This window comes from Acanthochromis polyacanthus, chromosome 17 (assembly GCF_021347895.1).
Source record: "Acanthochromis polyacanthus isolate Apoly-LR-REF ecotype Palm Island chromosome 17, KAUST_Apoly_ChrSc, whole genome shotgun sequence".
Classification (NCBI taxonomy): domain Eukaryota; kingdom Metazoa; phylum Chordata; class Actinopteri; family Pomacentridae; genus Acanthochromis; species Acanthochromis polyacanthus.
Genome location: NC_067129.1, coordinates 29,540,651 through 29,568,018, shown reverse-complemented (window position 1 = coordinate 29,568,018; position 27,368 = coordinate 29,540,651). Strand labels below are relative to the sequence as shown.

At 38.9% G+C, this 27,368-nt stretch overlaps 1 protein-coding gene across 2 annotated transcripts in view; it reads left to right on the top strand.

The window, feature by feature from the left end:
• LOC110958229 (polypeptide N-acetylgalactosaminyltransferase 10-like) overlaps positions 1-27,368 on the top strand; it is a 129,448-nt gene that overhangs the window by 89,981 nt on the left and 12,099 nt on the right. For both annotated transcript variants that reach the window (XM_051937991.1, XM_051937990.1), the window contains exons 5-8: positions 8,764-8,949; positions 12,466-12,649; positions 19,268-19,385; positions 27,237-27,344. In XM_051937991.1, the coding sequence (XP_051793951.1) occupies positions 8,764-8,949; positions 12,466-12,649; positions 19,268-19,385; positions 27,237-27,344 (596 nt within the window). The remainder of the gene's footprint in view (positions 1-8,763; positions 8,950-12,465; positions 12,650-19,267; positions 19,386-27,236; positions 27,345-27,368) is intronic.

The following is a 27,368-nucleotide window of genomic DNA, read 5'->3' as shown; positions in this document are numbered from 1 at the left end:
TGTCTTCTGAAAGCATGATGGCAGTGCAGTGTCCTCAGTGGATTTTATGACGCGAAGGGATGCAAAAAGAATTGGCGTAAATGGAAAGAAAATGTTCAAACTGAAGCTGATCAAACACTTCAAAATGTAAAGTCTGATAGAGACAAAAGCTCCTGAAATGGCGACAGAAAGACTTAAATATTGACACTCATGAGCAGATAACAGAGAGAAATATTGAGGTCAGAATGAATGATTCATGTCACATCTTCCCAGGTGCACTTGCGAATGTGATCCTTCGTTGTTCCTAAAGGTGTTTTATGTGTCGCTGTGACAAAAAAAAATACAGTTTTACTCCTGCTGGTTCCAGATAGAAAGAAGAAAAACAACCGAGAGGAGTGAGGACGGCTGGAAGGATGATGAATATGGAGGGAATATTAATTCGTTCGGCTTCTCCCTTTCATTGCTTTTCTCAGTGGCAGAGCTTCTTTCTGCACTTTCTCCCTCACAATATCAAAAAAATAAATAAAACCAATTAACAGTTATTTCTCCACCTGCTGCAGGCGGTCAGCATGTATTTAAAAGGCAGCTTTTCACAGCAGCTTCTCTTCAGCTCCGTCAAAGTCGGCTCGCTTCGATCTGCAGCCGACATGAAAGTAAACAAAGTTTCTAAAGGATGGAGCTTAAAGGTCAACGTTTCAGCTTCTCTTAGTCTGCGGCTGCTGTGGCTGTAAGAAGCTGTCAAAGTCCAAACTGTTTCTGTGAATAATGGCACTTTAATTTAAGGCGGCACACAAAAATCTTCAGAAATTCTGTCCTTCTGTCATTGCTCATTCTAGTGAAATGTTGATATATGTTAGTCAAGCATTTAAACACTTTGTAATATTATAAAATAGAGCTTTTGTCTGCAGTATTTATCAGGGATATAAGGTTCAGTGTGATAAATAACTAACCAAGAGCTGGTGTTTTTTGTAAGTATGAGAAAATATCAGCATGCCGTCATGAACAGGCATGTTTGTACCACTCTAAATCCATTTGGTGTTATTGTTTTTACACCGATCCACAATGAAATCTCCACGCTTATTCCCAGTCAGAGCCAACTTATAGGGTGAAATTAAAGATGCTGTTATCAAATGCACCTTTGATTTCAGGTGCAATCTTTAAACTGGAGAACAGAACACTCAAACAGCTTAATAGAGCAGCTGTTGAAAGGAAAATGATGCTAAAAAGGTTAAAGTCTTATGGGACAAACAGATGAAACCAAAATGCTTACTGAACCGACCTCTGAATTAGAAGCACGACTGAGCAGCTTGAAAGTTTAGTGATTGATTTCAACTTTATTTTCCTCATGATTAACTAAGTTGACACCAAAGACTGCTTTTACTATTCCTGGGTTTCAGGTTTTTAAGAAACAATAAAAATCATACAGAAGAGGAGAATGTCTCTTACATGTTTGAAACCATTTTAAACGCTTATAAGTGCATTGTAATAGTTTACAAGACCCAGAGATAATCACTGTTCCTGTTGTATTGTCCTCTTTGTTGTTGTTGGCAGATACCAATCCTCCATTTTAGTTGTTGTTACTCCACTAAGGAACACAGTGGAGTTATGTGCCGATCGGCGTACATTTGTCCGTCTGTCTCTCTGTTAGCAACATCACTCAAAAACAGGTTTGGATGAAATTTTCAGGGAAGGTCAGAAATGACACAAGGACCAAGTGATTCGTTTTTTGCAGTGATGTGGCTTCTAGTCTGGATCCATGGATTTGTTAAATATTTCTGTATCATTGAGAGATAGCAGCACAGCATCACTGTAACCATGACAACAAGTAAACACTACATGCATAATTGTGATCCTACTACAAATCCATCACTGTGGACTTATCCGTTGAAAATAATACAATGACTCAGCAGCCTTGGTGGAGTCCTGCGCTCTTTGAGTGTTTTCTTGTTCTGTATTCGACAGTCAGTAGTTGGGTTTCCATTACAGTTTTTCGCAAAATAAAAGCGATATTTCTAAAATTTCAACAAAATATATTTGCGCTTTGAACGTGTTTCCATTGAAGGTTGTTCTGGGCAGAAGCATCGTAACTCTTGTAAAATATCATCTCGCGACATTTCACTGCAGGAAGATGGACGCTTCTATCTCCTTCTAACACTCTGCATTCCTCTGCTGTTTGCTGTCTAGTATGGCAGTGATGTTTTTCTCAAGAATAATGGCAAGAAAAGTCTCGGTCTCCTCTTCTGTCCACACGTACCGCGCCATGTTTACTCTGAGAGAACTGGTCATGTGACCAGGTACGTCACGTCCGGTGACGTATAATTGCGGAAAAAGTGTTTCCATTGCGCTTTTGCGAAATTTTTCAATATCAAAACGTCTGAAAAACCACCTCATGAGAGCGTAAAAACTTTTTAGCGATATTTTAGTTCTTTTTCGAAATTCAGGTGTTTCCATTACCAGTTTTTTATTGTGCCATTTACATTTTGTGCATATCTAAGGGTAATGGACACGCAGCTTGTGTTGAAAGTTGTTCATCGCCACGTTAAATCTGCTGTTAAGTTGTTTTTGGGGAACCTTGGTTTGTTTTTCCATCCCAGCTGGCTGGAAGCATTCCAACAACACTGGATAATAATATCTACAAGTTCTGATCATTTCTTCTGAGTTATTTTCTTTGGCTTTATGTGGTAAACACAGGCAGGGTGAAGAATGGGAGGAAGACATGCAGTAAAGGGCCATGAGCTGGAATCAAACCCAGGCCGCTGCGTTCGTGGGTCGCTTGCTCAACCAGTTGAGCTATCTCGGCACCCATTCTAATAATTTTTTCCAGAAAAATTCCTGTGATGCGATATATTACCAAAGGTGGAACCTTCTGCCTGCAATGTTCCGAGGATGTTGTTGAGGGAACACATTACAGAACGTTCTTCTGTAAGACGTTTCCACAATGATAGCAAAGGAAGGATGTTCCCAAAACACCATTAAAAAAAGCCCCAATGTTTTCAAGATGTTATTGAGACCTCAGATGACAGAACGTTCTTTATAAAACGTTCCTGTAATGTGGCATATTAACAAAGGTGGAACATTCTGACTGCAATGTTCTGAAGATATTGGATGTTGGTGGAGGAACATAATACAGGATGTTCTTCTGTAAAACATTCTTGTAAAGTTCCATAAAAACAAAAGAAGAACATTCTCGAACCAACATTCAAAAAATGTTTTCTAGATGTTATCAAGATGACAAAAAGTTTTTTTATCGTGAATAATGTACAATGTTCCTGTAATGTGGAACATTTTACCTTTTTGTTTAGGGAACACGGTGTAGAACGTTCTACCGTGAGACTTTTTCACAATAATAACTAAGGAAAGATGTTTTTGATGCAACATTCAGACATTTTCTGGATGGTATCTAGACTTCAGATGAGATGAGAGAACGTTCTTTAAAAGACGTTCCTGTACTGTGATATGTTAACAAAGGTGGAACATTTTGTCTTCAGTGTTCTGAAGACGTTTTGGGAATGTTGTTGAGAGGACACACAATAGAATCTATAAAACATTCCTGCAGTGCTCCACAGTGTCAGACAATAACAACTGAACAATGTTCTCAGCGCAACATGCGGTCTCAAGAATATTACTGCAAATGATCTAACATTGTCACCACCAAACATTTTTAGAACATCTTTGGATATCAAACCTTTAAGGAGAACATTCTGGGAACTATAAAGAACCTTCCTGCTGTAGATATTAGTAGAACTTTGAGGAAATTTTTTGGAACAAGTAAATTGTAGCGGAGTTCATAGGGTCCATTTTAATGCAACCTTAAAAAGCTTAACAATGTAAAACAGGATGTGCAAAATCTGTCTGAAGTGGCCTAATATTTATACAGAATATCACAATATAAATTCTGACAGAAGCATTTCTTTGTGCTGTAAGAAAACAGAAAACAGCTGCAGAGAAAATCTCAACGAGGGAACTCAGGTCTGTCTGACTGACTCTGATTCAAACGTCTCCTGGCAGCAGAAATTGTACATCGTCTCCTCTTGTTCGGCAAATTGATTCCCAGAGTTGCTGCTGATGCGAGATAACGTCGCTTCATTTGCTGACATTTGTCCTGCATACGTAGAACAACAGTTTGTCAGCCTGACTCATCGCTCCTGTGGTTTAATGTTCCGTCTGAAATGTGAAAATCCCACAGGCAGAAAATTGAAGCAGAGAGCAGATGTTGCTGTTTGTTTTTCCTCCGCTTTGTCTTTATGAGGGAGGTTTGTGATGAAGAGGCACTTAGAGCTCTCTAACTTCTGCCGTTTAGAAAACTTTCTCTTCATAAAATTGCTTCTGAGGCGAGCGTGCATCCATTTTCTAAGCTGCTAATCTCACTAAACCCTGCATGTGCTGCGAGTCTGTTAACCGCAGTAACACCTGAAAATGCTGCCAACACACGAGGTTGTTTTGAAAAGCTCTAACGTATTGATAAAGTGTCTTGAATTGTCAGCTGCGTCCCATTTTTCATCCCGGATTACAACTGTCAAACAAAAGGTTCTGCTTTTTTTTTTTAAATGTCAAAGATATGCGGATCAAATACTGTTTCAATATGGCTCAAAAAGAGAGAAAACTTTGACAAACACCTCGTCAATTCGTCTGCCTGACAGCTCATATTTACTTCAGATGAACTTTAGAGTGTGTTTCTACACAAAGTGAGAACTGATGATGCTATTCACAGTTAAAATTTCAACCTTGTCTCTCAGAAAGAATAGGTTAAACTGTGAGTTTTGGACAAAGCATTTTTTCATTGTAAAAGAAACATTTCTGTACCAAAAGGTAACAGAAAAACGTCCAGTTTCAAAGAGCCAGAGAAGATCCTTCACTCATATTTTTCAAAAATCAGACATATTGTTAAATTTCAAAATGAAGACTACATGGAAGCAGCTTGTAACTTCCCACATAAAAAACCAACATGTAAACCCCAATGAGCACCAGGTTTTGTGGTTCTACGACTCAAAATGGAACCTTTTCTTGCGATACTTACCACAACTAAAAGTCTACTGATGTTAGAGCCTCAAAGTTGGTGAAATGTCAACCAAAGACTGTATTGAAGTAGGAAATATGGATCCATCCACATTTGCAAGGATAAAAGTTGTTCTCTTTCTTTAAAATTTGGACAATTTTGAGTAATTCTGGACAAGTTTGAAGTAATTTTGGACCAATTTTTACCCATTTTTGACAGGTTTCAGTCAAAGTGACAGTAAAGTAGAACCTTGTTTTTCCCCACTTTCCACACATCAGATTCTACTGATGTTAGAGCCTCAGAAATTGGTGAAATTTCGACGAAAGTCTGTATTTTTAGTATGAAATATGGGTCCATCCATATACACTTACACAAACTTTCCAGATTCACAATACGACCCTTGTTGAAAAACTGTACGCTTTTTTCCAATAATGTATAATGCCAATAATTATAGATTATTGTCATTTTGGAAAACTTTTTGTCAATCTGGACTGTTGCTTTGCCATTTTCGATTTTTTTCATCATATTTTTATTACTGAACTAATTTGGAGTTATTTGGAAAAAAGTTTCAAGTTGAATCGGACAAATTTTGAGTTGTGTTGGACAGTTTTCAAGTTGACATAACAAACTGTAACCTTGTCTTGCCAAACTTGACCATGTTAGAGCCTCAAAGTTGGTAAAATGTCGACCAAAGACTGTATTTTAGCAGAAATATGGATCCATCCATATATATACACTTAGAGGAACTTTGTGGACTCACAATTCCAGGCTTGTTTGTGTGTTTTATAATTTCCAAGTGCTAACAGTTTGTATTTTGGACATTTTCTATGTCAATATAGTCAAATTTTGTGCAATTTTGGACAACTTTCAAGTCATTTTAAACAATTTTGAGTAATTTTAGACAAGCTAAAGGTCAAAGTAGCTACAAACTGGAATCTTGTCTTGTCATACTTTCCACATATCAGAGTCTACTGATGTTAGAGCCTCAAAAGTTAGTGAAATGTCGACCAAAGACTGTATTTTAGTTGAAATATGGATCCATATATGTATATACACTTACAGAAACCTTCTGAGGACACAATGCCACCCTTGATTGAAAAATTTCCACCTTTTTCCCCATTTTCAAGGGTCCATGGTTTAAAATGTGTCCCCTGCTGGATCCATTCAATCATTCTGATCTGCTGGAAGCCATTGTGTCGGTATCCTCACCACATTTCACAGCTGTGGGAGTTTTATTTCTGAGGAAATTGAATCCTTTAAAATGGCTTCTCAGATAATACATTTCTTGACGGTGAAAACACAAAAAACTTGCAGGTCTGAAGGAATGACTTTCTCAAAATTCTGCCAAAAAATATTTCACAGAACTCAGTTTTGGTTCCCAAATAACAAATATGTAAATTCAGAAGAAAATCTAACAATGAAGTTATCTGACATTACAGATACTGACCCATATTCATCCTTGGAAGACTTCCTACTTCACCACTGCAGATGAAGGATGCACACAAACATGAATACAGTGCCTTGTGAAAGTATTCGGCCCCCTTGAACTTTTCAACCTTTCACCACATTTCAGGCTTCAAACATAAAGATATAAAATTTAAATTTTTTGTCAAGAATCAACAACAATTGGGACACAATCTTGAAGTGGAATGAAATTTATTGGATATTTTATACTTTTTTAACAAATAAAAAACTGAAAAGTGGGGCGTGCAATATTATTCGGCCCCTTTACTTTCAGTGCAGCAAACTCACTCCAGAAGTTCAGTGAGGATCTCTGAATGATCCAATGTTGTCCTAAATGACTGATGATGATAAATAGAATCCACCTGTGTGGAATCAAGTCTCCGTATAAATGCACCTGCTCTGTGATAGTCTCAGGGTTCTGTTTAAAGTGCAGAGAGCATCATGAAGACCAAGGAACACACCAGGCAGGTCCCAGATACTGTTGTGGAGAAGTTTAAAGCCGGATTTGGATACAAAAAGATTTCCCAAGCTTTAAACATCTCAAGGAGCACTGTGCAAGCAATCATATTGAAATGGAAGGAGTATCAGACCACTGCAAATCTACCATGACCCGGCTGTCCCTCTAAATTTTCACCTTGAACAAGGAGAAGACTGATCAGAGATGCAGCCAAGAGGCCCATGATCACTCTGGATGAACTGCAGAGATCTACAGCTGAGGTGGGAGAGTCTGTCCATAGGACAACAATCAGTCGTACACTGCACAAATCTGGCCTTTATGGAAGAGTGGCAAGAAGAAAGCCATTTCTCAAAGATATCCATAAAAAGTCTGGTTTGAAGTTTGCCACAAGCCACCTGGGAGACACACCAAACATGTGGAAGAAGGTGCTCTGGTCAGATGGAACCAAAATCCAACTTTTTGGCCACAATGCAAAACGATATGTTTGGCGTAAAAGCAACACAGCTCATCACCCTGAACACACCATCCCCACTGTCAAACATGGTGGTGGCAGCCTCATGGTTTGGGCCTGCTTTTCTTCAGCAGGGACAGGGAAGATGGTTCAAATTGATGGAAGATGAATGGAGCCAAATACAGGACCATTCTGGAAGAAAACCTGTTGGAGTCTGCAAAAGACCTGAGACTGGGACGGAGATTTATCTTCCAACAGGACAATGATCCAAAACATAAAGCCAAATCGACAATGGAATGGTTGACAAATAAACGTATCCAGGTGTTAGAATGGCCAAGTCAAAGTCCAGACCTGAATCCAATCGAGAATCTGTGGGCAGAGCTGAAGACTGCTATTCACAAACGCTCTCCATCCAACCTCACTGAGCTCGAGCTGTTTTGCAAGGAAGAATGGGCAAGAATTTCAGTCTCTGGATGTGCAAAACTGATAGAGACATACCCCAAGCGACTTGCAGCTGTAATTGCAGCAAAAGGTGGCGCTACAAAGTATTAATGCAAGGGGGCCGAATAATATTGCACACCCCACTTTTCAGGTTTTTATTTGTTAAAAAAGTTTAAAATATCCAATAAATTTCATTGCACTGCACGATTGTGTCCCACTTGTTGTTCTTGACAAAAAATTAAAATTTTATATCTTTATGTTTGAAGCCTGAAATGTGGCGAAAGGTTGAAAAGTTCAAGGGGGCCGAATACTTTCACAAGGCACTGTATAAGCTTTACAACAATAAAACTCGGCCTTCACTTAGAGAAGTCAGGGTGGATCTTGCATAGAACCATTATCCTCAGATTTAAGGTTTGTTTTTGCTTGTTTCCTTTGGTTTAGGTGCCAAAACGATGGGATTTGGTTTGGTTTGGTTCATAGTCTCAGAACGACAGGTTAGAAGCTCGGTTAAGCGTTAAAACTATGTGGTTTGTGTTAAGATATGACTCTTTCGCAGCTTCTCCTCTATTTTCTAGATTTCCATGGTGATCTGTGATGAGTTATGAATAACATGACTTTTGTATGATTGAATGGCTGGAACAAAGAGACAATAAAGGAATAAAAAAAGACAAAAAAGCAAAAGTAAATATTTTCTGGGCCAGTGTGACAGGATGGATGGTTGAAATCCATCATGTCAGAAGAATAATTTCCTCTTTTCACAAAGGAATGGTTTGTTTACTCTAATATCCATAATTATAAACCTCCTCTGTTGTTTACAGCTGCCCTAAAAAATGAAGAAAATGACAGATGCAGATATGTGAGGATGAGAGAAAACAACATGAGTGAAGAGAAACTTACACCACTCAACAAACAGCACTACAAACAGTGAAAATGATCTCTGTTTTAATACATCTCCTTCCTTTTATCTCTGTGCAGAACACCTGAAGGTGGCGCTGGAGGAATACATGATGCGGATGCCAAAGGTTCGCATCCTGAGGACCAAGAAGAGGGAAGGTCTGATCAGGACTCGCCTGCTGGGAGCTGCTGCTGCTAAAGGAGAAGTCATCACCTTCCTGGACTCCCACTGTGAAGCTAACGTCAACTGGCTGCCTCCACTGCTGGGTGAGGAACAAATATACACTGCCCGTCCAAAAAAAGTCACAGACTCTAATATTTCAGTGGACTGCTGTTAGCTCCAAGAACGACACACATTCACTGTGGCACTGTTCGCTAAGCTTAATCATTCATTTTCTACCAAGATCTAATATTGATGATGGGAGAGTCGGACAAAGTCTTCTCCAGAACACCCCAAAGATTCTCAGTGGGGCTGAGGTCTGGACTCTGTGGAGGACAATCCATCTCATGCTCCCTGATCCACTCATTCTCAACGTGAGCCCATGAATCCTGACATCGTCATCTTGGAACATGTCCATGCCATCAGAGAAGAAAACCTCCACTGATGGAAAGACCTGGTCATTCAGTATCTTCATGTATCAGCTGACCTCATTCTTTGGGAACATAACGTTGGTGAACCTGACCAACCCCAGATCATAACTCTAACCCCCACATGCTGCTAGACACTAGCCATGATGAGTTCATCACTTCATCTGCCTCTCTTCTTACCCTGATGCCCCCATCACTCTGGAACAGGGTAAATTTGGACTCATCAGACCATATGACCGTCTTCCATTGATCCAGAGTCCAATCTTTATGCTACCAGCAAACTGAAGGCTTTTTTTTTTTTATTAGCCTCACTGATCAGTGGTTTTCTTAGAGCTACAGCTGTTTAGTCCCAATCCTTTGAGTTCCCTTTGCATTGTGCGTGTGGAAATGCTTCTTACTTTCACTATTAAATGTAACCGTGAGTTCTACTGTTGATTTCCTACAATCATCTAAGAGTTTGTTCTGACCACATTTGTTCCTGGTAGATGATGGTTCTCCACTATCCTTCAGGTTTTAATAATGCGTTGGACGGTTCTTAACCTGATTTTAGAAGTTTCATAAATCTCCTTAGTTGTTTTCTTTGCTTGATGCAGGGCAATAATTTGACCCTTCAGAGACAGATTCATCAGAGACATCCTTTCTATGACCACAGGATATGTCTTCAAACATCATTGTTTAAGAAATAAGAAGCTTTTCTCTTCATCAGCTTGGGTTAAAGAAGTTGTTGCAGCTGAAACATATTCATCACTGCAGTAAATATCCAAAGGGAGGCTCTTATCTGTCTTACTGGGCTTGTAGGAACTAGCCATGATGAGGACATCACTTCATCTGCCTCTCTTCTTACCCTGATGCCCCCATCACACAGGAACAGGGTAAATGAGCTCATCAGATCACATGACCTTCTTCCATGGATCCAGAGTCCAAACTGAAGCCTCTTTTCTGATTAGCATTGCTGATCAGGAACTTTATAGGAACTTTCTGGCTCCAAACGCCACCCTTGTTTGAAAACGTTGCACTTAATTCCATTTTTTGTTCTTAAACAAGAAAAAAACGTCCTCGAGTCTCACTTTGAAGGTCGCAGAGCCCAAAGTGTTTATGTTGCTGCCAAACAGCCTCCCACCATCCAGCTCAGTAATGTATGCCACATAAACTGGGCTCCCCCGCTGGGAGGCTGAGTGCCTCCTCCTCCGACTGATGGACTCGCTCGCAGACACGCTCTCACTTTCTCAATTACCCTCTTTTCCATTAAGGCGCCGTGTTGGGTCGTGTTTTCCCAGCGTGGCGTCGTCCCACTTGGAACCGTTTCACAACAAACCTCATGACCCGCGCCGCCTCGCTGTCAAGCTGTTTACACACCGAGCGGGAATAAGGAACGCCGAGCCGCCGGCGCGGAACACAAACAGGCATCATGTTCATTACAGCTCAACGTGACACTCTGCGACGTTATTAATGGAGCCTGTGACAAAATAACGAGCAAAACTACATCTCAGGTTGGCATCCAGTCGACTGCACGATAAAAAGAACCTTCGATAAATTAACAAAACCGCCGTCACACGTGTTTGTTTGCTGTCAGAACCGACTCTTTAAAGCTACGTTTTTCAACTAAACCGCATTTAGACTGGAGATGTGGTGTAGAAATGAAGACTTCAGGCTCAATAAACAACAACTCCAGTGGAATTGTTTTGGACTTAAAGCAGCAGAGATGACAGCAGGACGTGTTGCTCATCCTCCGTCAGCCTATTTGTCACCTTTGTTGACGCACTTTAAGTCACATTCAGCCTGACTCTGGTATGTTTTGCAGCTCAGAAGCAAATAACCACACATCTGGGTCAGTTTATAGCAAATACCGTCACCATCTCAGATTTTTTTCACTTGTTTGTTGTATGGGACCCAGAATTAAGTTCTGTTAAATATTTTGGCAGAATTTTGAGAAATTCGTGATGGAAGTACTATATTTTGTATTTCCACCTTCAATAAAACTCGCAAAACTTTTTAAAGGGTTCAATATCTCCAGAAAAGAAACTCACACAGCCCTGACATGTAATGAAGACTGAGACAGTTTCCAGAAGATCATACTGACTGAATGGATCCAGTGGAGGCCAAATTTTTCATTGTTGGTCTTTGATAATGGGAAAAAAGTGAAAAAGTTTCAAACCAAAGTGGCATTAAGTCTACATAAAATTCCTCTAACTGAATATATATGGATGGAGCCATATTTTTACTAAAATTCTCACAGATGAGGCCAAATATTTAGCTGTTGGCTCCTGAAAATGGAAAATTTTCAAACTAATTCCTTAAAGTGTCTGGACATGGGTGTCTCCATGTTTCCCACTAAGGAAAAGAAAAGCCTCCTATGGTAAATTACCACATGAAGACAACTTAGAACTAACTTGTAACTTTGCACATATAAAACCAACATCCAGACGCCGATGAACACCAGTTTTTATGGTTCTACTGATGAGTCCACATCAGTATATGGTCAAAGCAGCAAAAATTTTAACCTTGTCTTGTTAAACTTTCCACACATTAAATTCTACTGATATTAGAGCCTCACAACTTAGTGAAATGTCTTCCAAAAACTAGTAGAAAATATGGATCCATCGATATATACACACTTACAAGAACTCTCTGGAGACACAGTACGAGCTTTGTTTAAAAAGTGTGCACTTTATCCAATATCAAGGGCCAATAATTATTGATTATTGTCATTTTTGACAACTTTAAATCATTCTGGATGAATGTTTTTGTCATTTTAGACATTTCCTTATCTTATTTTAAACACAGTTTGAATATCTTTGCATACGTTTCAAGTCATTTTTGACAGTTTTTTTTTCAAATAATTTTTGACAGCTTCAAATCAAAATGGCACCAAACTGGGACTTTGTCTTCTCAAACTTACCACATATCAAATTTCACTGATGTTAGAGGCTCAAAAGTTGGTGAAATTTCGACCAAAGACTTTATTTTTTAGGAACTTCAGGAACTTTCTGGGGCCAAGTACCATCCTGATTTGAAGCATCTTTTTGACCCTGACAATGGACATCTACTGCTTTGTGAAATGACAAAGACTGACCGGTATTTGGTAAACTTCCTGTTTCAGTAGTGTAGATGAAGGTTGCACACAGGCATGAATACAAACTGTGGGATATATAGATTTTAAGCAAACAACTCTCTGCCTCCTTCTGTGTCTCTCAGACCGAATCGCCCAGAACAGGAAGACCATCGTGTGTCCGATGATCGACGTCATCGACCACGATAACTTCGGCTACGACACCCAGGCGGGCGACGCCATGCGAGGGGCGTTTGACTGGGAGATGTACTACAAACGGATCCCCATCCCCACCGAGATGCAGCGAGACGACCCCAGCGAGCCCTTCGAGTGAGTAACAAAGCAACTTTACAAAAAGCAGGGAAGCTTCCCTTTATGCAGTGAGTTGTGTCCAATGACAAACTAAAGCTGTGAAAGTTATCTATCAGTCAGTGTCCTCTCTTGAGTCCAATTCGTCTGTTAAAAGGCAGTAAAGGCACATGTTGCACTTTGTCTTGAAGTTTCTACTGTCAAACATTCCATTACTCAAAATAAGAGCACATTTAGCTCCTCTGTCTAGTTTTAATGGAGGTGATGCTAAAAAGGTGTGACTAATTGATGGGATTTATCAGCGTGGGGGAAAATATCTGTTTCCAATTTAGCTAATTTACAGATATTGCAGTTTGATTTGCAATATATTAGCTTTTAGGTAGATCTTCAGCTCAATATTCAGTTTGTAATAGATTTAAAATGTGCAATAAAGCTTGTCTTCACTAGAAAATTACACGCTGCCACACAAGGGAAGGCAGCGTAGTTTCACTGCATAGTTTCAAACCGTGATTTTAATTTGACATCGATAAATTAAACATCCTTGCTCGTTTTTAAGAGCAAAACACTGACTGTATCCTTGTAAACATCCCAATTAATGCCAAAAATGCTTTGGATTTACCATATAGACAGGAATTATCCAGAACATGGGGAGCAAATGTGGTAAATTTGCAGATTTTCTTCAATGTTATTGAGTTTTTACTGGTAATCCAAAGAGTTTGAGTTGTTTGTGACCCCATATTAGAAAAAAACAGAACATATAAAACTGGTCTCAGTTCATCCTGATGGTGACATAAATGGTATCACCAAGTTTCATGACTGTTTTTTAATAGTTGCCTAGATGATTATGAAGAACATTGTATAATTACATTTGTGTGTAATTGCTCCACCAAATTACAGGAATATAATATGAAAAGGCCTTGATAACATCTGTAAAACTGCTGCTTTGAGGTCGTCCTTCCTTTGTTATCATGGAAAATAATCCTCTGAGTCCATCCTTTTACCTTTAACTTCACAGAAACACTTGTTTTTAAATAATAAATATCCTTAAATCCAGATGTTAAAACATTAGAACTTGTAGATGATGTTGCCTAATATCAAGTTGACGTTTGTTCATCTCATGTTTTCTCTACACAAACTATTTTCAATGAAAGCATAAAATAAGATTTTCTAAATGACAGTGGACTATAATATGATATCTGAGGGTAATTAGCTTCACAAACTGCTGCGTTTCGTTACAACGAGACGAGCAATTCTTAATTAACACAAGCAGAATTTTGTTAAAGCTCTCAACCTCGTCGATTTGTTTCCTTCAGTTTTGTCTCAGCGGTAATTAAGTCCGTCCCCCTGCTGGGCTTCAAACGGATCCTTTGTGCTCAGATTTACACTCATATCAATTTAGGGTTATCATTCTAATGTTGGATTTAACTGAAGCTGCTTCAGACAAACACTCCCAATCTGATCGGCCTGACTGAAGTTTATCTGGTGCAGCTGAATGTTTCATTTACATCGCTGTGATAAAAGGCGTATTTAGTCTGTGTGTTTTCAGAACTCATCTAATTCACTGAAAACGTATTTATTTAGTTAAAAAAAGCATGTTTTAAAAAAAATCACCAAAACGGCAGTTTATCGGTGGTAAAAACTGTAAAGACAGACAGAATCTGCAGCTTTCTGACCGTGTTGCAGTCCTGGGTGACGTTTTTTATGATCCTGTTGTGATATTTGAGTGTTTAAACAGTGACCCTGCTAATGCTAAACTCACTTTTTTAAATAGATAAAACATGTTTGACGTCAGATAGAGGCCCTGCAGACAGGTTTTGGTTTGGCGGCTCGTGTTTTGGTTTCAGTTTGTGATAAATGTGCAGTAGAAGTCCTCTTTTGGTTTTATTATTTATCTGATTTGAGTAGAACCATCTGCCATCAGTTCTTCTTGTTTTAGAAGTTTGAGACGTGCAGAAAAATGAACCAAATTTTAGCTTGAAATTCTGATATTTCATCAAAATGATTTGTCAATGTCTCATTTTTTAAAAAATGACAAAAATTAAGTGTGTGCCCCAACTAGACTAAAAAAAAATCTCAGTTTTCTGTGTTTCTTGCCTTTAGTTGTTTAGCTGCACCCAACATTTGTGCATTTTCAGTTGCAAAGTGTTGTCATTTAAAAGATTTATCAGCCGGAAACTTTAAAAACATGAAGAATTATCAGATTTTATCCTATTAATTTGCAATTCAATCGGCTAAAAAAAAGCGAATCTGTGCTTTCCACTGTGATATTTCATCAAAATCACTTCATTCTACAACTTTATTTGTTTTTAAAAATGCCAAAAATAAACTACTTCATTAAAAAATACTTAAAAATGAAATAAAAGTAAAGTCTGTGCTATCTGGTGTAACTGAGAAGCCATTTGTAGACATGAAACCAACAGCACTTTATTCTGATTCTTTAAAAAATGTCAAAAATAATGAGTGTGCACCAAAAAGACGTCACCAAAACGCCTGCCACTTGGTGCAGCTGTGACGTTATTACAGGGATTATTTAACTGATCTAGGCTGTAAATGTGGAAACCAATTACAAACAAAAGTAGTAAAATATTGATAGTATGTGGAACCAGCTTTGGTAAATCTGAACTCCATAGTTGCTGTTTTTTTTCATTTTTTGCAAGATGAATAATCAAACAATTGAATTTACTTATTTTTAAATAATGTTTTCTGGCATCGTAACTCTGTTATCCTGCACAGAAAACATGTCTGAGTTCTCGTTCTTTTGGCCATGGTCGTGTAGTTTCCATAAAATTTTGAATAAGAATGTGACCGGAACAAAAAAACCCAAACATGCTGGGGATAAGAGGCTTCAAAGGTGTTACTACTGTTTTTTTTTTAATTTAAATAAAGGTTGGAATCAAAGAGAAGAAGAAAAAAGAAAATTATTTAACTTCTATCTGGAAATATATCTTTCTTCTTCATAAAAATCTATAGAAATGTGTGGATAGTGTGTCTACTTAATACAAGCATGTCTGTATCTTTGACTGAATTTTAAAATAAAGTGATTTTCTAAGCACAGTTTGGCACAAAAATACGTTCCCACTTGGTGTGGAAGAACCCTGAGATCAGCCCGCGAGCGAGATCACGCAGATTTTACAGTCTGGTTTAAGCCTGAAAGCAGCTGCAGATTTGCTGAACAGCTGCTTATAAATGCTAACGTGTCCATGCAGGTCAGGTGCATTTTCTCTCAGATACAGAATGTCGAGCATCGCTGTCATCGAGAGACTAAATTGGAAATTATGTTGATCTTATTGCACGGCAAACAGGCAGGAAGCTGCTCGTCGAGTGTTAACTTGGAGTTTCCGTCAGATTTCAGAGAGGCCACAGCAAACACAGCCATCACTCCAAATGGTTTTGATTATTAAACATAAAGCATGTAAACAAACCGCATGACAGCCAGAAACAAACGGCCAGCGGCAGCTAGTTAAAAGATATTAAAGAAGAGATAAAAGCTACAAGCAGCGCTGATCGGATCAGTGAATCCAAGCATGTCCACCAGGTGGCACTGCGGCTGAGAGTGTATTTCAGCCAATGGCCTTTTTGATGGCGACCAATCAAAACTGTCCACCAGGTGGTGCTCTCTCTGTGACTGTATTTTAATCTACAGAATTCATCAGGGCAGGACTGTAATCACACATATAAAGTCTGAGGTAGTTTGGAGCTTGTTCCACAGCATTTCCTGTGTCACAGTGAATTGTCAAAAGTCCACCAGCTTCCATTTCCACGTCCTCATCTTTGGCGTAGCATTTTGATCATTTTTAATCACCCATCCCTGGTGTACATCCTGGCCAGATTTGAGCTCTGTCGGGGTTAGCCTGTTTGGGTTGCTAGCTTTGAAAATGTTCAGAAATTGGTCCAAAACCATCTAAAATATGACACATAATTCAAAGCCTCTGCCTTCCTGTTGTGTTTTAGGTATGGTTGTCATTTATACTTTAGTGCGTCATGATGAGTAACTTTTGCCTGCCAGATTTCACAGCTGCAGGTCACATGCACTGGTCGTAGCTCGTGGTTGAAATTTTCCAGGTGGCGCTATTGATCCGCTTTGGCTCACACCTGTGCAAGTTCAATAAAATATCAAATTTGTTGCCGTTCCTGATGAGTGTGCAAATTTTCAGCCATTTTCAAGTAATTTTTGGCCTGCAAAGCTACGATTCAAAAGACATGAGAAAAAACCAAAAGAAGAAACCCACGAGTTTAAAGAGGGCCCTCCTCACCTTTGGTGCTCGGACATTAAATATATGCAAAAATGTGAATGCTTGGGAGAAGAACTGAGGTTTCTGTAATCGCCGCCAGATTAGTTTCATTGTTTTCGCCCTAGAAGAAGGAAAGCCGTACTCTGTGCTCGGGGCTCAGGAGGGTGCAGCAGCCGCCATGTTTGCCTTTAATTGATCCTCCTCAGGGACCAGTTTGGTGAGAGAAGACTACCTGCTGGCTGCCTTCCTCCCGTTTCCACCTGATGAAAAGCTCGTAACTATGACAACCCGGCATTCCTGCGAGCATGTGTGTGTGTTGTGATGTTTCCGACCTGCGTTTGTTTCGGGGCTACAGGAAGACGAGAAAGATCTGCTCGGGTGTTGATTGATTGTCGAGATTAGAGGCGCCTTAAATCGGATTCGGGGTCGAGGATCGGGCTCCGGTCGGCGAAGTTCCTCGCAATAAGCTCGTGCTTTTGTGTGTGTGAGCACCTGCTGTCCTGGTTTTTCATGCCTCAGGTGTGCAGCAGCAGCAACACAGCGGCTAACAAGGCCTGAACTCTCCTCATGGCAGCAGACAGCAGCCACGGCGCTCTGTAGTGGGTTAATTGGTTCTGCACTGAGCAGAGCATCTTCATTATCTGCTGAGAAATAGTGCCACCGTAAAGACATGCACTCTGACTGGATGCCTGCATCCCCCTGAATTGTTTTCTTGCTCTCTTTGTATGTTTTTTGTTGTTTTTCTTATAGATACATGGCATTTTTTAAGCTCATTTCTTGCAGATTTTTGAAGGCGACTACAGATGGTATAAGGTGGTGCTGTGGTCACAGAAAATGACATATGCACAGAACAATGTTTACATTTTTGTACTATTTATTATTTGGGTGCTTGTTTTTACAGGGAGAGTACACAATTATAACCAGAGTCAGCTTGCAGTGAATTTGCATCAGTTGTTCCTGTTCAAATACAGACAAAAACTACACAAAACCTAAAAATCCTTCAGTGTGAGTCAAAAAATCAGCTATTACAATAAATAAAAGGCGGATTTTAGACACCACAAAGCTTCCCGAGTCTCTAAAGTTTGTGAGAATGGAATCTTAATTCCTCACAGCTTTCAGTGAGAAAGCTAAAGCTTTTTTTTTTCTGAACTGTGGTACACAAATATCTCTAGTAGTGAAAGAAAATGCAAGCACACCAGGGGGTTCAGAACATAAAAACTGCTGAAAATTATGTGAAATGACATATGCACTGACCAATATATACCATCCATTCATTCTCTATGCACCGCTTTATCTCGCGGGGGGTGCTGGAGCCTATCCAATATATGCATTTTTATTCATTTTTATTATCATTACGATGCTTGTTTTTGCAGGGAGAGTGCACAATTTAAGCCAGAGTCAGCTAGCAGGGAATAGCATCTGTTGTTCCTGCTCATGTACACAAAAAAAACAGCCACAAAACAATAAACACACACAAAAAAACAGTAGAAAACCTACAAGTTCATTAGTGTGAGATCATGAAATCAGTAAATACAACTAATTAAAGGCTATTGGTGGTTACAGTTGATTTCCTGAGTTTCTGAAGTTTGTGAGAATGAAATTTTATTTCCCCACAGCTTTTACAAAGAAAGCAGATTGACCAAAAGCAGTTTTTTTCTGAACTTTGGTTCCCAAATATCTCTAGTCGATGCTGGAATGGAAGAAAATTCAAGCACATCTGGGGGCTAAGAACCTGAAAAATGTGTTCAAAATGATGTGAAATGACATCTGCACTGAACAACGCATACGTTTTGACTGTTATTTTAGTGTTTGTTTTTGCAGGGGGAGTGGACAGAACAACCACAGGAAAATAAATACACACTAAAAACAATAAAAACCTAAGAGTTCACTAGTGTGAGGTGGTAAAAATCAGTTAATACAATAAGTAAAAGGTACTTATTGAATAAAGATGACTTCAACCAAACCTTGATGCTGGTTTTAAAAATTCAAAGCTTCTAAAGTCTCTGAAGTTTGTGAGAACGGGATTTTGTTTCCCCACAGCCTTTACTAGGAAAGCAGACTGACCAAAAGCTGTTTTATCTGAACTTTGACACCAGAATGTCTCCAGTAGAAACTCCAGTCCTACCTGCAGTGCCTTGGTAAGTCATCTAAGATAAGGATTTTTTTTTTTTTTTTTTGCAAAAAACAACTAAATGTCAAAGCAAATGGCATTTATTGTCATAAAACACAGTGCAAGGGGGTTCAAACAACAACAAAAAAAGACTCAAAATGACCTAAAATGTCCATACATGTGTAGATGTTCTGAACCATGACTGCATTATTAAATGATACAAAAATCCTCTATATTCACCGTTTGGGAATCACTAATCGATTAAATCTGCTGCATGAATTGTGTTCTGTCCTGCAGGTCTCCAGTGATGGCCGGTGGACTGTTCGCTGTGGACAGGAAGTGGTTCTGGGAGCTGGGAGGATACGACACCGGCTTGGAGATCTGGGGAGGAGAGCAGTACGAGATCTCCTTCAAGGTAACTGGTGTCTTTATTATTTGCAATTAAAGTGCCTGAAGGCAGACGAGATTTCATCTTTTTTACTTGAGATTCTGTAACCATCCAGCCTGCCGCCTCTTTATCTGTTTGCATCAGGGTCATGCTCATAATTAGAATAAAAGACGTCCTCCTGGAAATTAATGTTGTTGCCGAGATGTGACATAATCCTCTTTCCTTCTGCCCTCAGGCAAACCTGTAACGAAAGCTTTGTGTATCTGATTTTCTATGTTTGAAAAGAGCTAAAGGTGCTTGTCTTTGTTGTTTCTTTGAGGGCCATTTCTAATGCTCCCCTTCAAATTTATCAGAACTTCCCTCAGGCCAGACTTTATCGGCCTCTTAACGAGCTCAGTAAACAGCACAGGTGACGCTTATTTACCTTTAAGTGGAGCTCAGTGTTGACAGAGCGGAGCAGATGAAGTGAAAGCGAGGTGTTCTTTGGAGATTTTTGCCGTTTCTCAACACTTTTAGCCAAACAATTCTGTGATCAGGATCAGAGGAGACAAAAACTACATCCAGTTTTTTGATCATTTCATTTAATATCGACAAGCCCTAATCAGACACCAGTTTTAAGTACAGTAAAGTCACTAAAATCCATATAGTGGATTTGCTTTACCAGTGAATGCCCGCACAATACATTAAAAAAATGCATGTCAACATCTAAGTTGTTCGTTTCTTTCATGTAGGTGTTCAGGAGCCTTGTTTCTAAGCTTGAATGTAGAGTTAGAGGGTGTCTGTACTGTAGATTAGCTGTAGTACCTGGTTGAACCTCTTTAATGCTGCAGTAACCACACAAAGTGGTCACAGGTAGTTAATGTTGGCAAGCAGAGAGCATTGTGGGAGTTTAGCTAGCAACGGGCACCATGACAAAGACTCTGTGATGGTTGATGACCTCTGAATAGAGAAAAGATGTGTTTGTGACCCAACTCCTTTACTAAAACCTTCAAATTCACACAGGTTGAACCTCAGCCGTACTCTGTTGTCAATTAATCAGTTATTAAATGTAAAGAAAATATCTGACCACAATATCTCTACCACAAGTTATACTCTCACTTTAAGACAACTGTGTGACAGTGGAAGTGAACAAAGGATTGAACGTTGATGTCGATATCGTTAAGGTAAAACATGCTCTGTTGGTGGTCAGGAACCTTCTTTCTAAGCTTGAATATATTGTTGCACTTCTTTAATGCTGTATTAACAAGTCAAGGTCGTCACAGGAAGCTCTGGTTGGCAAGCAGAGAGCATTGTGAGGGTTTAGCTAGCAATGCGCACCATGACAAAGACTTTTGTGATGCTTAATGACTTCCAACGGGAGATTTTTGTTTAAAGCTAGCTGGTATTGGCTAGGATAGTTTTCCTATAGCTCAGTGACATATATTGTGGAAGTTCAGCGATGTCGAGAGAGGATGAGGAGTAAGGTTTATTAATATCAGTGACATTGACAGAGCAGCAGTACATGCAAGCAATGCCAGCATCAGTTCAGAGGATTCTCTCTGATCTTTGGGTTTGTACTGTGGTTGGGAGAAGGTCAGATTTAGATTATAGACCAATATGGAGACAACTACCATGCTTAGTCACATTAGAAAAGACAAAATCTAGTCTCCTGCCTGTCTAAAGGAAATTATGACCATAGAAAGGGATCTGTTGACCTAAACGATCAATAGACACATGATTTGGTGACTACGGATGTCGCTGCTGATTAGCAACAAAAAGTTCAAAATTTGCACCCCTAGTGTTCTGCTACAAATTTTTCTTTCCCTTTCTGACACTTAAAGTAAACAAAGCATTGGGCTTAGGTTAAAGCTCATAGTGACTGGTTAAAAAGCGCCTTCAATCAGGACATTCTCACCAAAATACAGACTTTTAAGGGTTTCACAACACTTGATGTCCTCCCAATCCCCCACCAACTACCAGCCATCTCTGGAGCTTCTATTATTTAGTGATATAGCAGGAAGTCTTTTCTCAGTGTCCATAATAAAAAAAATGAAAAATCTGATTTCTACACCAGACTCAACAACAGTTTAATATCTGTACTCTGATGCATTGGTGTAATTCCACCTTAACTCTCAATGATAACTTTGCGCCTGAGTGTCTTTAAGCCTCGAGCAAAATGTGAGGAAGTCTTACATTTAAACCTGCGAGTGCAAAATGAATAATGGCCATCGACAACCCGGTCTGAGCCTGCCGAGGAAAGCGTTCACATCTCAACACTGTTTCTGAAGCCTTTCTCATCTTATTTAAGTAATTACTTTGATAATATCCCTCACCAAGGTTATTATTTTGGTCAAGATTATGATATTAATAAATTCCGCTATCAGCGCTTGCCTAGCTGTGCCTCTTAGGCCTATTTTGTACCCTCAGATATTCAATTTGGTTCCCTTTTTATTAAGATCCCCATTAGCTGATAGAGTGCAGACAGCCAGTCTCCTGAGGTGAGGAGATTAACAGGCTCTCATGTTAATCCTTCCAGCCAAACTGCTGCTGTACAGACAGCCAGGCCTGGCTCGCATGCAAAACACAATTACTTTATTGGGCGGTACAGTTCATCTAAAGCTGCTGGTGACACTGGTGTGGGAACGCCGAGCATTTCCGGCTCACACGGCGCGATAATGTCACAACGTACGGGATCCCAGAGCGCCGAGGCAACGCCACCTCACGTGCAGGAAAGAAAAAAATCTAAAACTGATTCTCTGTATATCACTCTGGCAGAGTTTCAGTTCTGCAGAGCTGCTCCGGAGGCAGAAATAATCAAACCTGCACAGATGGAGCCAAGAAAGTATTTATTCATAGTAAAAAGTTGTCTTAAACCGGCAGACAGTCGGCGGCAGAAAACTCTTCTAAAAGCATGCATTAAAAAGTAAATTACACGAGATTTTTTTATTCATGGCACATAAACTTTCCCATACTGCCCTTTAAAAAACGGGCAATAAAAAAATGCCCTTGCTTTCTTGATGCTTGTTTCCATGGCAACAGCATCAAACAGTACGCGCTGGGCAGAGATAACTAATTTCACAGCTGACATTGATTTTTTTTCTTCGTCTTTCTTCCACCCTGCTTATTAGTAACTTTCTGTACTGCCCTCTGGTCCAGGTATCACACCAGGTTGGACACAAAAGGAAAAAAGACAGCTGCAGAAGGACCTCAGGTTGAGTCCGTTCTGAGCGATGCAGGAGACATTCATAATCTCCCAGCATTAAAATCCCTGTTTTACAAGATCCTAACTTTACATTTATGGCTGCGAGGCTTTTTGTTAGCTCATTATTATTCATGTGGTGGAAGCAAAACACAACCGGGCCTCAGAAACACGGCAGAAAATCAAACTGCATGCGTGAATGTTTTATTTATCCTCGGACACCGATAGAGACACAGCTCAAGTTTTTGTTGCACTTTAAGTCGATGCTGGATTTTGTCTCGCAGCAACATGTTTTATTTATGCTGCCGGAGTGACTTCTGTGGTTCTGCAGCTTCTCTCCATCGGCTGAGGCTCATGTGATCCCAGATTCTTCTTCTTCTTCTTCTTCTGCAACACAGAAAACAGACTCCGGTTGTGTTGCAGCAACAACGATGTCAACACGAGGACAGCAGAACTTCTTTATTCCTGGATGCTTCAACAGTCTGACGTTAGCAGCTGCTTGAAAATGTTCCAGCTTTGAAACAGACTTTATTTATTTAGCATCTTTTTAAAAGAAGGTTTAGCTAACTGTTGTGTAGGAAGCAGGTTAGAACTCATTTATATTTGAGCTTCAACCTCAGCCAACAACAACAACAGCAATAATAATAAAAACAACAACAACAATAACAGCAACATCAACAACGACAACAATTATGCTAATAATTACAGCAACAGTAACAACAGCAATAATATTAGCAACAAGAACAATAACAACAATAACAGCAGCAGCAATAATAACAACAACAATAACAACACCAGCAATAACAAAAACAACAACAATAACAATAACATCAACAACCGTAACAGCAACAATAACGACAACAACAGCAACAACAACAATAATAACAATTACCAGAAAAAAGAACAGCTGCAGCAACAGCAATAATAACAACAATAATGATAATAACATTCACAACAGTGACAGAAACAATAATAACAACAAAACTAATAATAACAGCAACAACAATAACAACGACAGCAACAACAAAAACAGCAATAATGATAATAGTGTCAACAACAGTAATAGCAACAATAATAACAATAACAACAACTATAACAACAACAATAATAATGCCAATAGCAGAAATTATAATAAGAACAAAATAATAATATCAGTAGCAACAAAAACAACAATAACACCACCAGTAAAAATATCACAACAATGATAACAACAATAACAGGTTGTTATCAGGTTTTAGTGAGAGCTAAGTGGTTCACTCTTGACTCTAACTAACTTCCTGTCATGGAGTAGCAAGTTTCAAGATATCTGGCTCTCAAAGTTTGAATCATTTGCCTTTTAATTAGTCGCTAAAAGGTTGTCAGTGCCACTTTTAAGTGTCTGAGACGTTTAAAAACAACACAGAGTTCTCCTCTAGTAGCAGATCATCATATTTCTAGTATTGAACTTGTGGTGTTGTGGCGATGCTAGCTGAAGGTCAAACTTTGAGGACCATCCTCCTGGGATCATGAATACTCAATTACTTTCCTAATCTTGTTTGTCTCCTGCAGGACTTCGGGCCTGCAGCCTCCGTTAGCCCGTATCCTTGAGAACATGCCAGTTTTTATAATCTACAGGTTAGCTCTGCAGAGGTTGTTTTCTTCTTCCTGGTTTGAAAGTTTTTTTTTTCTGCGTAGATCCAAGGTTGTTATCTCATCAGAGGCTCGAAGACGTCAAACATGCAGCTCAGGAAGTTACTGAGATGCTTCAATAATCAATATATCTGTGGTGTGTGTTGTATGCCATGAAGCGAACTGTAGAATGTGTATTTTATCATCTATTACTTATGACTGTGTTCTCAAACTCAACTTCTTCGAGCCTCAAAAGGTCAAATATAGTAAATAGAATAAAGCTAAATGATGCAGTTAGTAAGTCTCAAAGACTGGAATTTAGAAAGCATGCAGATGTAGCTATTAAATAATGAGAATTATCCTGTAATTCAATTTTATGTTGTAATTAGAGAAGATAGAAACTTTCAAGGGCAACTGTGACCCATCTTGTTATTTAACAGACATTATTTCATTATTTTACCTGAGAAAAAAAGCAGAGTTCTTTGCAGATCTTCTAGCAAAATGCAGCTGGATCTTTTTTTTTTTTTTTTTTTTTTTTTTTTAGCAAATTCCAATCTCTGACATAAATATATTGATTTCCACTTTTGACAGATGTGTGTTCTGTCAAATTTTAAGGCCTTGAATCTCTGTAACTTTGATATACGTCTTTTTTCCTGGTTTCGAACATGGTGTTGGAGGTGTTTCTACAAACTTTAGCGACTCCCAAATTTGGATTTATCGTCCAATATTAAATTTAAGTCTCTGCAAAGTTACTCATCACTAAAGTAAAATCTTAATTACATTTTGAGGGGAACATCCATTTAGAAAGATTGATAAAGTCCAAATTAGGATGCAGGAAATAAGGATGGAGACATAAAGACCAGTGGCTTTCGTGTTCGGTTCACGCACCAAAACTACAAGAAAAATGCCACGCTTTGTTAGAAATGTTTAAATGTTAGAAGCTTTGTCAAATCCAGGCACCAGAAGTACTTGGTTTGGGTTAAAATACGACATTTTCACTGCAAGTTTGAAGCTTCTCTTCAGGGTGACAATCCCCACTTCATCCAGAACACGACTGGTTGGCCAGAAGGAAGCGAAACTGAAGCAATGCAGTTAAGTTGTACAGGAACGTAACTTTGTGGAGACTGTGCTGTATCCAATGAATTACAATAAATACAAGGCTTTAGTTCACGTTTTTTGTCATTTTTGACTCCAATTAAGATGAAGAAGTGTTGAAACTTCGGTCAGTTTGAAAAATAAAAGGCTGTGGAGGAGGTTTTGCACCCAGAATTTCAACCGTTCTGTCACCAGTTGTACAAATTCACAACATTCTTCTGTTTGAAACTTTCAATGGTGTCTCATGTAGTGAAGCTTCAACACGTTTTAAATGCATTTTACTGTGAATATTTAATTGAACTGTCACTTTAGAAACTCAAATTGCAAAATATTTTCCTAAAATCCATCAGGCATAAAATGGTCCCTTTTTAATTTAGCAACTTGCTGCAAACTTTCCCCACATTTACAGACTAATGGCTGCCATCAGGAACAGTTTGGGGTTCAGTGTTCACATGTAGACTGGACTACAACCTTCTGACGTCCAGACTCCACTCTGCAGAAACAGAATCCTAACATCACTCTCTCTTCATACCTATGTTGCTTTGTTCCACATTTAAATCCATGTTTTCTTTCAGCTGTTGTCTCTAAGAACAAAACCTATTGTCCATCTCGTCTGCTCTCGTTAAGTCTTCCTTTCTTCTTCTTTGTCGCTCTCACAGCCTCTCATATTTTATTTTCAACTCTGTGAGCCGAGTAAGAGAATCGTCCCTGTTGTCTTTATCGTAGCTGGAGGATTAAAATGAGGAGACGTCTTTGTTGTGTCAGATAGACGAGTGGAAGGAAACAAAACGCAGTAATGACAACAAGAACAGCAACAATAACAACAATAATAATAACAACAGCAACAAGAAGAACAACAATAACAACAACAAAAGCAACAAGAACAGAAAGAATAATAATAAGAACAATGACAACAATGACAACAACAACAGGAAAAACAATAAACTCAGCAATAACAAAATAACAACAATAATAACAAGAACAACAGCAATAATAAAATAACACTAATAAAACAACAACAATAACATTAACAAAAGCAATAATAACAACAACAAGAATAATAACAACGATAATAACAATAACAACAGGAACAACAACAAACACAGCAATAACAACAAAAATAACAAAAACAATAATAACAAGAACATCAAGAACAACAAGAACAATAATAAAAACAACAATAATTACAATAACAACAGCAAGAACAGCAATAATAACAATGGCAATAACAACAACAACAACAACAACATCAACAATAATAACAGCAAGGACAATAAAAATAACAAAACAACAACAATAACAACAGCAATAACAACATCAATGACAACAACAGTGATAATTACAATAACAGCAATGTTAAAAACAACAACAATAATAACAATAGTAACAAGAGCAGTAACAACAACAATGATAATAATGCAATATTAACAGCAATAACAACAATAACAACAACAACATTAACAGCAATAACTAACAAAAACAACAATAGCAACAATAACAACAGCAATAACAACAGCAATGATACAATAGAAATTACTAGAATAACCAAACAACAGCAAACACAACAGCAACAACAATAACAACAGAGACTTTATTCAAAAACAGAGTTTACAAAGTACTTTACAGACAGGTAGGAGAAAGGATGCAGCTTCACACAAACTCAGTAGAGCATTTTAAACATCTCTGTGAAGATATAACAAGCTCAGATTTCCTGAAAAGCTTTAACCTTCTCTGTTTTCGTTTAAGTCCCAACAAGCTTCGACACGTCCGACCGTCCTGCTCAGGTGGAATCTAGTCATAACTTAACTTTTCTCTCAGGATCTGTCAGCCTGTTAGCATCACTGCGCTCCCCTGTTCTTTTTATTTAGCCATCAGTCTCCGTCTCCTTGATCCTCCGCTGCCTTCAGCTCCGTCACCTCTTCACAAATCTCTGTCTTTGAATCTTAAAATAAGACTTGCCTGGTTTAAAGTGTTTTTCTTTCTTTTCCTCTCTGCAGGTGTGGATGTGCGGCGGCCGGATGGAGGACATTCCTTGCTCCAGGGTCGGACACATCTACAGGAAGTACGTCCCCTACAAGGTCCCCGGAGGGATCAGCCTGGCAAAGGTAATCCTTCACCGCGTGGCGCCT